Here is a 14,405-nt window from a genome sequence, read left to right on the forward strand (position 1 = left end):
CATTCAGGGAGCTGTATGTTCACGGTTCCTATACATTGAGAAAAAAAAGCCTCACTTCACAGTTTTGCTAAGGCCAGAATATTAGTCCTATAAAAGACCTTGTAATTTTCCCCCTCAGATATAATTGATACTTTTGCTCCCAAAACAGTTCTGAAAAACTCACATGTCTTTTACGCTCTTTCTAGAGATCAACAGTGGGCATGCCTCTGCCAGTCATTCCTGAAGAGACTGAAGCCTTAAAGGCAAGAATGAAATTGGAGTAAATCATACAGTATTGTGGTCAGGGAGAGCCACCAGCCCTCTAAGAGAATTGATCTGTAGCACGTTCTTGAAGGGTTTCCCCTGTGGGAGTAGAGAACAATTCTGATGGTTTACGTTAGCCATATGAAAGTGCTTCTAGAGCCATCTTACAAAGTCAAGAGATTTGTAAGTTGCCCAATGCAAATATGTGAGGAGGAAACTTGTTTGCTTCCACCACACTGCACTTCAGATTTGAAGTCACTCCAAGAAGCTTCATAAAGCTACCGAGAAGCTTCATAAAGCAAATGGAAAGTACCAGCTACTCTCTTAGAGATTGAGTCCTTGTTCTAAAGTTCTCTGCTCCTTGACCAAGTTAACAGAAACACAATTTTAGCTTAACAAAGTACAGACATTAGGTAATTTTTGTTGATTGCAGAACTACAGAATTTACAAGTATTATCTGAGACATTCTATACTACCTGCACACTCCAATCACATCTCATACAAAACCTGATGGCAACTGACAGTGCTAACACAGTATTTGCTGTTAAATTGAAAAGGCACGTCAATGTTGTCATGCTTAGAAAAACCACATTATACAGCACTAGATGATAGAAGAATACACAGACATTTCTAGATGTTTCTAGGGTTTTTCTGTCTTTGAAAGGGAATGTGTCCTGACCTACTATTTTTCCTGTTTTCCTAATGTGATTCAAGATAATTTCATTCCTCCTCCATCTTCGTTTAAAATTTTTCACATTAATGTGAACAACCTTCAGAAGTCTAAAAAATAATAGTTGCAATTCAAAACTTAATAGACACTTGGATGACCTCTTCCCAGGTCAAAAAGGTATGGTCAGATTTTTTTCACATCATAGCAGCTATTATTAGCCTTTTAAGTTTCTAAAAGTTGAACTAGATGTTGATATGCTTAAACAACCTCGACAGTAGAAGGTGTATCTACCCTCAATTTTCTTTTCATCCTAGAACAATCAGATATATACTAGAAAGGGAAAGCTAGTTGTTCATAACTATACTTCTGGGTGCTTTTCTCTGCTTTCAGAATATTTACTATTTTCCCTATTGGCTTTACTGTCCGCTGCCCGCCACACGACATGTAAATACATAATTTACAACCATCTGTTTCCAGGTAGATGATTCTGTAGAAAACTAATGCCAGCCACGATTATGGGTAAGTCCAAAAGATGATGGACTCAACTTCCTGTCCTCTGCATTTGAGATAACTAGCTTTTAGCTCATAAGTATACTGATAGTAATTACAAGTTAACCGCACTCAGTGTCACAACATCATATGCTGTCTTACTTGATTCTGTTTTTCAGACTTCCTTCTAGTTTCTCAGTGTTGGAAGTGTCTCGGAGATAATGTGTGCTTTCATTTTAAACACTCATTACCAATATTCAGAAAAAATATAAGATTTTTTTTGCCCAAGTGTTCATGAATGTAAGTTTTTTAAAAATTATATTTGATTTGGATTCAAATATTTATAGATTTACACTATATCTATTTCGTCAAAATATATTGTACAATATTTAATAAAATCAAATACATAAAATAAAGTTTTCAGCACTATTTATACAAACCCCTAGAAAAGCTGCTTTTTCTTTATAAGGCTGTTGGCAATCAATCACAACCATGGAGAAGAATGAATAACCTTTGGTTGTTTTGCTTTCACCAGGGATGAATGGTAGGACTAAGACCGTTCCGGAGGAGTCATTTCACTTCTGGAAACACGGTTTTATACAATAAATACTTTGAGACTTTTGAGGATCTCAGTCACTTTCAGATTCTTCATCATCACCTACCGGATACGACTGGATATTATTCTGGGTGTACATTTTTGTTTTAATGGGACAGTTGTGATCCATGAGAATAGCCTGAAAGAGAGCCAAGTGCAGATATATTAACCTTCTTTCATAAAGAGAAGATGGTTTTAACCTACCATCTTTAAGGATTACTAGTTGGAAAGCTGTATCTAGCACCACCCGCTGTCAACCAGTCCTTGGGTGCAACTGCCAGGTGCCTGGCCCAGAAGCCCCGGGGTTCCACACTCCGGGAGGGTTCCAGGCGAGAGAGACCACAGCCGCGGTCTCCCCCAGGGCTGTGAAGTCCAGTCAGGGCAACCTGCAAGCCATGAAGCAAGGGCTGTGCGGGTCACGTTTAGGAAGATTCTGTTTAGAATCTTGGAATTGGGACTGGGGTGAGAAGGGGGTAGGAATCCTGTAGGTCACCCAGTCCAACTGCTAATGCACGGATTTCCCGGTGGCAACATATCCTCCATGAGGTGAACTCCTCTTGGAAATGTACCTGAGGCTAAACTGCCTCCCTTGTTTCTCTACGTGGCTCAGATTCGAGCCATCTTCACAGACTGCCCTTAGGATATCTTAAGACCACTGCCCTGGCCCCTTAGGTTTCCCTACACTAATCACAGGGCCCCCTGTCTTCATAAATGGCATTTCCAGAGCACCTCTCCCCAAATCCTGGGTGTCTTCCTCTTGCTCAAATGGAGGTTTTAAAACAAAACACACAAAAAGACACTCTAATGAACATAAAAATCGTGTGCCTTCTCACTGTTACTGAAGAACAGTCCATTGATCCTCAGTTAATAAGTCCTGGTAATCATTATTCCTCTTGAACATGTGCAGACCAAGCCTCTTGTCTGAGAATACAGCTGCCCCGATCCTGCCAGGCCCCTGCCGAGCGGCCTTGCTGCAAGACCTCAGCTTCACGAGCACTCTAGGTGGTAGGCCCATAACCCTCTGTGTAGTCACAGCGATTAAAGAACATGACCATGAGACGTACAGCTAGAATGGGGCAGATAAGCGCCAGATAGCCTTGTGCCAAAGTCTGTTCCTGCTATAGGCGGGGGGGGAGGGGGGGGCACTGCATGGCAGGACACTGGGTACAACTCATGGATTCTCCCACCAGCTGTGCCTTCTGGAGTCTTCCTCCATATAAACTATTCCCCCAATACCTTTTTTTGCAGCATGAAAATCTACTTGGAAACATTTATCTGTTAAAATTTATCTCATGTTGGCCTACGGCAACCTATCTCGGTGTTTGTCAGCTACGCCCCCCAGGTCTTGCCCCATACATTTGATAACTTCTATGACTCCACACAGTGCTAACCCATTTATCATTTCCTGAGAAATTCTAAAATGATCTGCCTGGGTGACATGTTAAGATAATGACTTTCTTGACCCTCTAAGTCAGGCTGCCAGCTCAAATCATCAGCTGCAAATTTAACTTTTTTTTTTTATGCTTCATGCCAAGTGAATTGATACATGTATTTAATAAAGAGCTCAATTTCTAAAACTCAGTAACTGATGCAACAGACATTGTCCACGAGGACCATTCTCCCCGTATGGACATATCCTTGTTACACAAAAGGTTTAACCTCCAAAGACCTCAACGTCTCACCTCTACAGGGTAGTGATCCTCAAAGAAACATGCACAAGAATCACCTGGGGGGGGGGGTGAAATTAAACCTGAAATTCAGGTCCCTAACCCTTCATGACAGTGGTGTCAACATGCTATGAGAAGCACTGCCTTAGTGATATAGTATCATCTAGAACTACAGCAGAGCCGAATGGCTACCAACAGCCTGCTGGGCACCTGCTGCCGTCCCCCTAAGGTCCTAACCCAGCACCTCCGTAACTTCCCCACAAGGGAAGGACAGGTCCCACAGCACACACAGGTGGGTGAAGTGCTCAGGGATAGCTGTATGGAGGAGATGGGACACGAGCTGAACCTTGAAGGATGGGAAGGATGGGCACAGCAAAGGAACTGTGAGCACAGTATGAATTATCTCCTCGACGAGCCACTATGTAAAACAGGGGCATGGGTGCCTAGGTGGCTCAGTCGGTTAAGCGGCTGACTCTTGATTTCGGCTCAGGTCATGATCTCAGAGGGTCATGGGACTGAGCCCCGCACTGGGCTCCACACTCAGCAAGCAGTCTTCTCGGGCTTCTCTCTCTCTCCCTCTCCCTCTGACCACCTCCCCCAACTAGCACACTTGCTCACTCTCGCTCTCTCTCAAAAGGAATATAAAAATAAAATAATAAAATAAAAACAGAGACAATAAGTGAGCCAGCCTGACCACCACAGAGGTCTGATGTTGAGGTACACAGACGTTAACTAGAAAGACCAACCAGAACCAGACTGCAGGGCCCTGAACGCCAGGCAAGGGGCCTCGATCCCTGACCCACAGGCAGCAAGAGCCCTGGGAAGGATGGCTATCATTCTACCCCTCTCATAACTGCCCTCTCTTGGTTCACCGCCCCCCCCAGACCTGACTCTGCGTATATGTAGACTTCTTAAGGATCCCAGAAACCTCACACTGGGCACCTAGGACGGACTCAAACAGCTGTGTTGCAAGGGAAGTTCAGTCAGACTGATGATAGGAGCATCGAACAGACCTCAGTGGTCAGAAGTTATCAATGCAGCCAAATCACATTTGCACACAAAGCCTAGTCCAGATAAATAAGTTTTCTTTCTTGAAATACTGTTTCGTAGCTCTTAAAACCTAGCTTACTGGCTTCTGAACCTCTTTTGAAAGAATGTGTGACATCTGTGACATCTGCTTTTATAACAAGTTATATGTGATCAAATAAGCCAGACGGCATCTGTAATATTCCCAAAGAGCCAGGGACAGAAGGGGGGTGAACAGGAGAAAGTGGGTAAGTCAAGCGCGTAGGGGCCACGAGCGCGGCTCATGGAGCCGCCAGGTAATTTAAGCCAGCACTCTGCTGGGGAACAAGGTGTGTCTGACTCTCCACCAAAGACAACAGAGGAAGGAGGAGGGTATCTGAATCCCAAACAGAGCCCAGTTACTGAGAAATGAACCCCCACCAAGCGCCTGGCTTCCTATCAGACACAGAGCAGAGTGAGGCTCTCCAAAGTGGTAAAAGCCTTGTTGGACCAAATGAAGTATATAAATTAAATACACAGCAGGATACTCAGACAGGAAAAGCATTGAAGCGTAAGCCCCTCCAGGCTTGGAGATTTTGAGATACCAGGCCTGTATGCTGCAAAGTTTTATTTACTGTATCTAAAAAAAAACAAAAAAAAAAATTAGTGATGGTTGTGCATATCCACTATGTAAATGCCCTGCAAAAGGACACATTTCTATAAATAGATTGTAACATGCAGGTCTTTGCCTGGACCCTGCATTCAGGAAACAGTAGCAGGAAGGACGGAAGGACTCTCTGGAAACAACTATGAGAGAGCCAAGAGTCACCCAGGAAAACAAGCTGTGATCTCAAACACCGACCTTCCCCTCTGGGCCACAACCAGAAACTTCAAGAGTAAGATGTAAGAAACGTGCCCTATCTTCAAAAATAATTCTTCAACCTGAAAAACATATCCATTCCAGCACACAGCTATTCTCACCTGGGTACTCTGAGAATCATGGGCTGCATGGCATTGTCGTGTACCTAAATCACGTGGCAGAGTGGATATTTCTTACACTTGCAAAGGGACCTGAGTAACAAACAGGTTTTCTTCTCCCTCTGCACTGATGAAAGGGAGGAAGGGAGGGTGGGAGGGAGGGAGGGAGAAGAGGAAGAAAGAAGGACACCAAGTACACCAGATAGAAAAAGCACTCAAGCGCTCACCAACTAGTCCATGATTCTACGATTGTGGACCCATGAAAACAGCGTTTGATCCTTCAATAGAAAACAGCGGAAGCCCCAATGCCTCGTTATCAGAACGCTGCCTAATGAAAGAATTAATTGCTATAGTTTATAGGCCTTCTTCCGGCTCTCCTGCCCCCCCTGCATCTGGTAACTGCTCATCCTGAGCGCCAGCACTGGTCAGTATTGGATTTTCTCAAGTGGGCAGTAATCACTTCTGTCCCCTCCGTGGCCCACTGCCGTCCCGGCCTCGCCACCCTCCCCCCACCCCCCCCCCCCCCGCATCATTAGGCTGCTTCCTGCTCCGTGAGTAGGCAGCCGCTGCCGGCCACCCTCAAAGGCCACCATTCCACGGGGCAGACGGAATCCAGTGTGATACCTGTGATCACGGGCAGCGAGATGCGCGTCTTCTCAAGTTTTTAAGGATTCCTCTTCCTAGGCATGCATTAAGGATTTCGACATTTTACAGTGAAAGTAAAATGGAAGCCTGCAATCCTTGTTGCTTTGCCTCTCAAGATCATCTCTCTCACTTCCCGGGCATCGTCACGTGAACTAAAGCACGGATTTACGTGAGGGAAGAGAAGAGGCATCGGGGGCCTGCCTCCTGCCCGGCGTCATGGGGACCCCACGGTGGCAGCTGGTGGGCAGGCTGATCCCCCAGCTCATCCTCGGACCTCTCTCATCTCGCTCATTTCCTCCGACGCCCCAGGTAAGCCATCGCGCTGCTGCCGACACACAGATAACCCAACAGCCACTAACGTCTGCTGCTTGGCCAGGGAAACCCATTCAGCAGTCCTGGGGTCTCAGGAGCAAAAGGAAGCACTCACCTCACAGAGAGGACAAAGGGACAATACTCTGGGCGGACAGTAAATCAGAGCATTCAGTAAAAGCAAGAAAGAAGTATAGGGTGGTACTGGAAATAGTAACACATCTGCTGAATGAACATTTCCTGTGTGCTACGCACGGGGCTAAGCACCCCGCGGGATTCTCCTCCGAATCCTCCCAGCAAGCCAGTGAGGCAGATGCGGTCATTTCCCCATGGGACAGTTCGGCTCCAAGGCCATGCCAGCCCTTCACTATCTCCCAAGAATCATCAACAGTCTCCCGCGGGGACAGGAGCATTCGTAGGTGATTTGTCTTTTTTTGGTCAAAAAGGGTTGGGAGTAACCTTCCTTCAGCCTTAATCAAATTGATATGGTGGCAACAGAAGGACAGTTTTTAGTTGTTGCACTGAGAATTTTCTGACCCTGATTTGGGCAAGGCACTGTGTGGGGGTCAGGCCGGGGGACAGGTCAGATGATCTGTCAGATAAAGCACTACGGTTGTTCAGCATCTAAGCAAGAGGACGGAAGCAGGGGTGGTTTCCATCGGGGTATTTCCACAACACTTTCCACTTCTTTCCATCAGACAGGGCCTGAGTGATTCAAAATTACTGCTTTACATCCTGTATAATAAAGGGCATAAGACCAGTGCCCAATGCTGAATATATTTTTTCAATATACTGAAGGAATTCATGAATACAAAGAACGCTCCAAACAAATAAATGCTGCACATGGCCTAACTTTAGAATCTGTGTCTGTTTTTAAACTCACTCTTTGGGGAAAATCATAAAAGGGCAGTTCAAGAAATGCCAAAGCATCAAGACCCATTTCAGTTCAACCGTCAGAAAGAACTTCTGATGTACCCCCAAGAGAACATCACAAGCGAACCTCATAATCACAAAAATACTGTCTCTGCCTGCCTTGGTTATCTCATTCACTCTTAATCTAAACCACTCTTCTTCCAGCTGGACGAGAATCTGTCACCATGGGAGGTTTTAAAAACTCTACCACCACGTATGGAGGCTGTCAGATTAACACGACTAATGCATTTCAAAATTCAAGTTTAGAATCAATAAGTGAATCTGTTCAGAAGAGGAACGCCTTATACTCAATTCTATATCTTTCATCTAGTTACGGTTCTGGTTATAAAATTGTGAATTTAAAGGTTAGACATGCCCCTGTGGGCCCAGAGGTACATATATGATAGTTTTCCAAAATGCTCTGTTATCTACACCAAAACCATCTCTAGAATCTTTTGCAGTAAGGACTAAAACACTATTACTGAAAGCTGTAAGGCTTAGGAGAAAAGCAAACAGCACCAAAAATGGCTAATCTTAGGACTCGGCACAGGAGGCAAAAAAAAATAATATCCAAGATTTTCAATAGCTGAAGAAAATCACATTGAACTACCCCATGTCTGGTGGACAAGAGCTATACAGACTGCTAACATATGTATAAAAGTCATTTCATTCTTCACATTTACAAACAAAATGCTTGATATAGTAAAAAAAAAAAAAAATATGGCCCATGTGGTATAAACTTTGACCATTTATGTTTGGGGAATTCTGTCTAAAAGGAGCAGAAACATATTTTATAATTAAGCCATGAAGAAACTATCCAGAAGACCATGCTAAAATGATCAAGAAACACTTGACTGTGGCCCAAAATTTTCTTACCATTTTTTCTTCCTTGGCAGGTGGACTTCGAAGAAAAAAGCAGAGAGGAGCAAAAAGAATATCAATTATTCCAATAATGGTCATGAGCCATGGAAATCCGATTGCCTTTGCGATAGCCCCACCAGCAGAAGGACCTTTCAGGAAACAGAGAATTAGACTGACCTCTCTCCAGATGTCTCACAGATAGGAAGGTACAAAAGTTTAAATAATTTTCGGGCGCCTGGGTGGCTCAGTTGGTTAAGCGACTGCCTTCAGCTCAGGCCATGATCCTGGAGTCCCGGGATCGAGTCCCACATCCGGCTCCCTGCTGAGCAGAGAGTCTGCTTCTCCCTCTGACCCTCCTCCCTCTCGTGCTATCTCTCATTCTCTCTCAAATAAATAAAATCTTAAAAAAAAAAAGTTTAAATAATTTTCAACCAGCATGATCATGCATTAAGCTAAAACATTGTTTTGAAAAGCCAGAGTCCTTACCTATGGCATATCCCATACAGAACGCCACATCTGCAATGGCATACACGCTCCCGTAGACAGACACGTGCCGCAGGTCGACCAGGTAGCCCATGATGGGCATCATTGATGAATCCACCATTCCTGTGGATAGTCAGGGAACATGGTCTATGGAAAATGGATGTAACCCAAAAATGTGGGGAATATTGGGGACTGTGTCCTAACCTCACAACCCCACCAGCTCTTCCCCAGTGGTCATCACCACCTGTGAGTCTCAAGGCAGGCTGCCCAAGGCATACACTTCACTGAGGACAGACTGCCGGTGGCTGAGGCTAGGACTGGAACCCAGGCCACCTTCGCCTGTTCTCCACCTTATCTCACCTTGTCCTCTACGGTCTGAAGGGCCCATCTTCCAGGGGAGGGCCTCCAGTCCTCTGGTGACTCACAGACCAGGCTTCACATCCAGTGGGGTGCTGGCTACTGGCTGTGTGGCCCCCTCACTTGCTTCCAGCTGGTGCTTTCCAGATTAACTCTCTTCTGGCCCACTGGCCCCTTGCCCTCAGCCAGGGGGCACATCTACAAACCTCACACACCCCTGTCCTCAGCCACACCTTAGCCTCACACACAACCATAAGAAGAAGCTGGAAAGTATCAGGGAAGATGGGAAGGAATCAGAACATGAAGTTGTCTGAGAGGTCACCCGGCCCTGCTCAGGGAAGAGACTGAAAGAGGTCTAATTTGGGGCTCAAACAAACACCACATCCAAGGCCAGGATTATAATCTCTTATTCCTTCAACAGGCTGGGACAGGAAGCATAAAGAGCATGTGTGCTGAGTCCTAGGTTCAAGTCCCTGGCGGGGTGAGCACGGCCATTCTTCTCTCTCCAAACACTGGCTTCCCCATCCATAAAATGGTGCAGATAATGATCGGCTGAAAGGAGACTGTATCATCCGTGGACCCCTCCAGCAGGGTACTCCAAAGTTAGCTCCCTCACCCCCACCAAGGACTAGCGGCAAGAAGAGGAGGGAAGTTTCTTTCATTCAATGAGTATTCCTTGATCCCCTAACATGTGGAGGGTGCTGGGGCCATGGGGTGAACAAAATGGACAGAAGGGGCGGACGGGCCGCAAAGAGCTGAAATACGAATCACAGTTGTCACACACATCATGAGGTGCTGTGTGAGGACAAACCTAACCCAGCCTGGGGAGTCTGCAGAGGCTCCCTTCTCTCTTTCCACAGTACCAAAGATTCAATTCTCGCCTTTAGCCTGTGATAGATTTAGCATTTACTTTTATTAGGTGCCATCTGTATATTACAAATGAGAAACAAATGTATACTATTTATAGAACATGTTCACGAGATTGTTCCTAACATGTGACTATTCCTCCCATTACAGACTCGTCCCCTTTGCCGGTGAGAAGTCCCGCAGCATGGTGGTGATCGATATCTCTGTTCACCTTTTCTGTACCAAACCTCACCCCACCCCCTGCCCACCCTGGTTCATAGGAGCAGCTCAGTGCACAGACCTGAGCCCAAACAAACAGGCTCTGAGCAAGGGATTCTCTTGTTTGCCCGAGGGCAGCAACGGAGTATCCGTTTGCTTCTGTAAATATCAGGCTTTTAAAAATACTGGTTTTCTGGAAATAAAGGACTAGTACGCAGAAGCAGGTATCTATCTATAGATAGTGGTCAGGCTGTACTTGAACGTAGCTGCCCACAGCCTCCTCTCAAGCTTCCGGAAATTTTAGGTTGAGGAACTACAGTCTGCCCAAATCAACTAAGAAAGAGGAGATCTTTCTTAGTTGTGGGGAAAACAAAGTTTCAAATTTAGGCATAAGGTTATGGGACTTACCAATCGCAAAACCAACTCCAAAGTTGGGAGCTATGAGTCCATAAATGTTTTTTGCAAAAGGAATCTGTAAGAGGAAATAAACATTACCCGAGAATCACCATATCCAACTGTAAATCTTCTGGGAAAACCTCTGGCCTGGGTGTGCATGTTTCCTTCTGAAGGAAATGGGAGGAAGGAAGAGGGTCGTGTTTGGGAAGAACCGGGACCTCCAAGTCTTTAAAAGTTGAAGCTGAAATGGGTTTTGCGACCACCAAGGAAAACTCGCTGACTGCCACAGTTGAGATGAGCCTGGACCACACTCCGCTTCTGACAAGAACCAGAAGGCCTCACTTGCGGTAGATACGGGCCATTGGTAGAGGTGTTTTATTCTAGAAAAACATCTTGCTGTTGTTTCAGGCTAGTTGTTTGAAAGTGTTTTAAGACACTGTAATGTTTAAGATGATGAGGGGATAGTGACATATACACTATGCAACAAAATATACTACCTAACCTGCAACTGACATAAAATGAAAATGTATTCCTTGGAAAATCTTGTCCAAAATGTTTAAGATGATAAAAAAAAAAATCAGAGGAAAATGGAAGATATCATAAAACCAAAAATCAACAAACTTTACACAGCTATAAAAGGTTTCCTGGGGATCCTGGCCCAAAGCAAAGTTTTATTTACACACCATTACCACTTGTCAAATATCTTTTACTCACACATAAAATGCTGATTCCAACAATTATCATTCCTAGAAGAGCACAAAGCCACCTACCAAGAAAACAAAAAAAGCACCTTCAGTAAATGACCACTCCGATTTTTCCCCAGTCCAATTTTTCAATAGAAGTTAAAACAATTGCTTGTAATAACTAAGGCAGAAACATGTAGAATTTGCTTAAAAGAGATACATTATTCTAAGAGAGTACTGTTTGAATTTCATCTTACCTCCCCATTTTGTGTGCGAGCATTCCAAAAATATTGGTTCCAATGAGATAAGAGATGCTAGCTGGCAAGAAAGCAATGCCTGTAAATTTATGAAAAGGACACCTTATCAGTATTGATTATCAGTCAAGTGTTAGAAAAAGTAATAATTGTCAGACACCACGATGGTGATTAGAACCGAGGAGAGAAGCCCTGGGGCCAGCACCCAAGCAGCTAATATCCGGCGGCTGACAGATCCAGACTGGCCTCAACGGGCCTGATCCATCCTCACAAAGCTGCTGAGACACTCCAGAAATGAAATCCATTCCTCTATCAACAGCTCCATCTTGCCTGGGGGTGGCTAGACGCGCGGCCTGACTTGGGCATCTCCCGCCACAGGAGCGGGGCCACTGCGACCCCACACGCGCCGAGCAGTAGCACCGCCTGCTCCGGCCTCACCCCTTTGTTACTTTACCACAAGGAGGAAGACACAGGCATTGGGGAAAAAAAACGGGAACATTAAGGACCAAGAAAAAAGTTAAAATCATCCCAAACCCCATCACTCAGAGAATGAGCATGGGGATCTCCTCCCGTAAGTTTATACACACAAGTTCATACACACACAGATAAATGTGTGTCCATGGGATTTTAAGAAAAAACAAAAAACAAAATATGGGTTTGTACTACTGTTCTACATCCTGCTTCTTTCAACTAGCTTTATGAACATCTTTCCATGTCTAAAAAAAATAAATGTCCATGTGGTCCTTTTCTGTGGCCAAGTCACGTGACGGTCATTGACATGTCCAAGGTTTCCATGCTCTCCCAGAGACCTGTCGTCCCCGGGCCAAGCCTGTGCCAGTTTCCAGGTGCGGGTGGTGGTGGTCGCCTTGAACGTCATCTCTGCATTAAACAGAAAGTCCTCGTCGAGTGTGACCTGCCTGGCTGCTGGGGATTTGTCCACATCAGCTCCGTGTGGTCCCCATCGGTTATCAGGACAATAGACAATCTCTTCTCAAAAGATGGCTTTTCAAACTAGTCATACTTTTGATGTTCTTCTTGGACTCAGTTATACCAGATTTGATTCTAAGCCTTGCCCACTCATGGTGAACATTGCTCTGTCCTCAATCCCATGACTGTACAAGCCAGACACACATGCCATATACTAGATGGTCAGCAGGTAGGCACTGGAAATGCACAGGGCCTGGGGCCTTTCCTGTCCCTGCAGCTCAGCAGCGTGCAGACAGACAAGTGTGATCTTGGCCCTTCAAGGAAAGAGCAGCCTCTCCCTGCACCTCTCTAAGCACGAATGCAAGCCATCAAACCCTCCAGAGAGGCTGAGCCTTCTAGCACAGGAGGGACTTCAAAATGATTAGGTTCAGGAGCGAAATCCAAAACCAAATCATCCTAGGCTTGGTGACCTGGGAAATAATAATAAAGAGCAATCTCATTTTCATGTTCCAGGAAACCATTTCCGTCACACTTGTCATAGGGGCAGCCAAATGATTGTTGGGGGTAATCGGATTCAGCAAACGTGCCTGATAACATGGGCCCGGCTCAGTGCTACAGTGAAGACAATGACCACAGCGTGGCTCTAGTCGCCATGAGCACGTCTTCAAAGGAAGGAAGCAGATGACGCCTGAACTGGAACATGTCTATGTCAGGGACTAACACAGGTACGGATGCAGGGCTCTGGGAACCCAGATGCTCCCCAAAGCAGCCGGTAATTAGGCCTAACCTTGACCACAACGTAGTCGAGTTAGTCTGGAGACATAGGAAATCACGAAGGCCTTGGTCTCAGGATGAGTGTCTCTGGGGTTCGGGGAGGAGGTAAAGAAGGAAGGGAGCAAAGTATGAGACAAATAACAGCACAGGGGTCATGATAAAGAGCCACCAACACTGGGCCTCAGCGTCCAAGAAACAAAAGGAAAACGGACGGGAAGGGCCTCGACCCCCTCCAGGAAAGCAGCTGCGCTTCCTCCCGGACGATTACTGCTCTGGAGGACTGAGGTCACAGATTGGAAGATCCAATTTTTCTAGAAAAGCCTGAACTCAGGGGTCATACATGAAATCTTCTGGGATTTGTAAACGTTGGCAACTAATTTTTAAAAACATATAGCCCTCGCAGGCTGACACTGAAGCAGCCAACCAAACCCCACCTATGGGCTGAATTCCGGTCCACAAACACTGCCGTAACCTGGAGCCAAAAGGATGTGGGTTGCAAAGAACCCGGCCGGGAGCCCTGCTTCCTGGTGAGTCCTGACTCTAGGAGCAAAGCCTCAAAGCAGGGTCAGCAACGTGCTCCAGAGGAAGCCACAGATCTGCTACAGCTTCCTGACTTACGAATGGGGTGCTAGGCTCACCCGTGGGACCCGCTTGTAGACGCACCTGATTTTCCATAGACGGCAAATACTCTCAGGTGGCAAACTCCAGTTTCATGCTTCTCCAGGAGAAAGCACCGGAAGTAAGGCAAGAAGCAAGATGTTCATTTCAGCTAGACACGGACTAGCGGAGGCTCCAGTGGGTCACTGTAACCTCTCAGAGCCCAAGAAACAGTGACCGCTTCTCCAGCACTCATCTCATAGGAAGGCTTTGAGGTTCCAAGGGCAACTAGTCCTCCCCGTCTGATTCCCCTGCCCTGTCCTTCCCTGTGAGCTCCTTCCTGGCATTTCACCCTGGCGGTCTGGCCTTCCCCAAACTGCAGTGATCTCCTAGCGGGCAGAGGGGACCACAACACCTGTTCCCACCGCCCAGCTCCAGGTGGCACACAGGCGATGCTCAGAACACGGCTGATCACTTAGAGAAAAAAACCCGTGT

General features: G+C 45.9%; 1 protein-coding gene and 1 long non-coding RNA gene across 2 annotated transcripts in view; one reads left to right on the forward strand and one right to left on the reverse strand.

The window, feature by feature from the left end:
- Positions 1-121: 121 nt before the first annotated feature.
- The window catches only part of SLC18A2 (solute carrier family 18 member A2), a 36,503-nt gene continuing 22,219 nt past the window's right edge, over positions 122-14,405 (reverse strand). The window contains exons 11-16 of the mRNA XM_025881107.2: positions 11,616-11,694; positions 11,390-11,441; positions 10,688-10,751; positions 8,861-8,980; positions 8,390-8,523; positions 122-2,136 (exon numbers count right to left, since the gene is read on the reverse strand). Coding sequence (XP_025736892.1) covers positions 2,032-2,136; positions 8,390-8,523; positions 8,861-8,980; positions 10,688-10,751; positions 11,390-11,441; positions 11,616-11,694 — 554 coding nt within the window. The 3' untranslated portion in view covers positions 122-2,031. The remainder of the gene's footprint in view (positions 2,137-8,389; positions 8,524-8,860; positions 8,981-10,687; positions 10,752-11,389; positions 11,442-11,615; positions 11,695-14,405) is intronic.
- LOC112830926 (uncharacterized) lies at positions 6,189-11,370 on the forward strand. The gene is made up of 3 exons (XR_012381646.1): positions 6,189-6,601; positions 8,410-8,580; positions 10,232-11,370. It is a non-coding gene; the product is annotated as an uncharacterized lncRNA (long non-coding RNA).

Source organism: Callorhinus ursinus, unplaced genomic scaffold (genome assembly GCF_003265705.2).
Source record: "Callorhinus ursinus isolate GAN/ISIS: 27379988/994484 unplaced genomic scaffold, GSC_fseal_2.0 scaffold20, whole genome shotgun sequence".
NCBI lineage: Eukaryota > Metazoa > Chordata > Mammalia > Carnivora > Otariidae > Callorhinus > Callorhinus ursinus.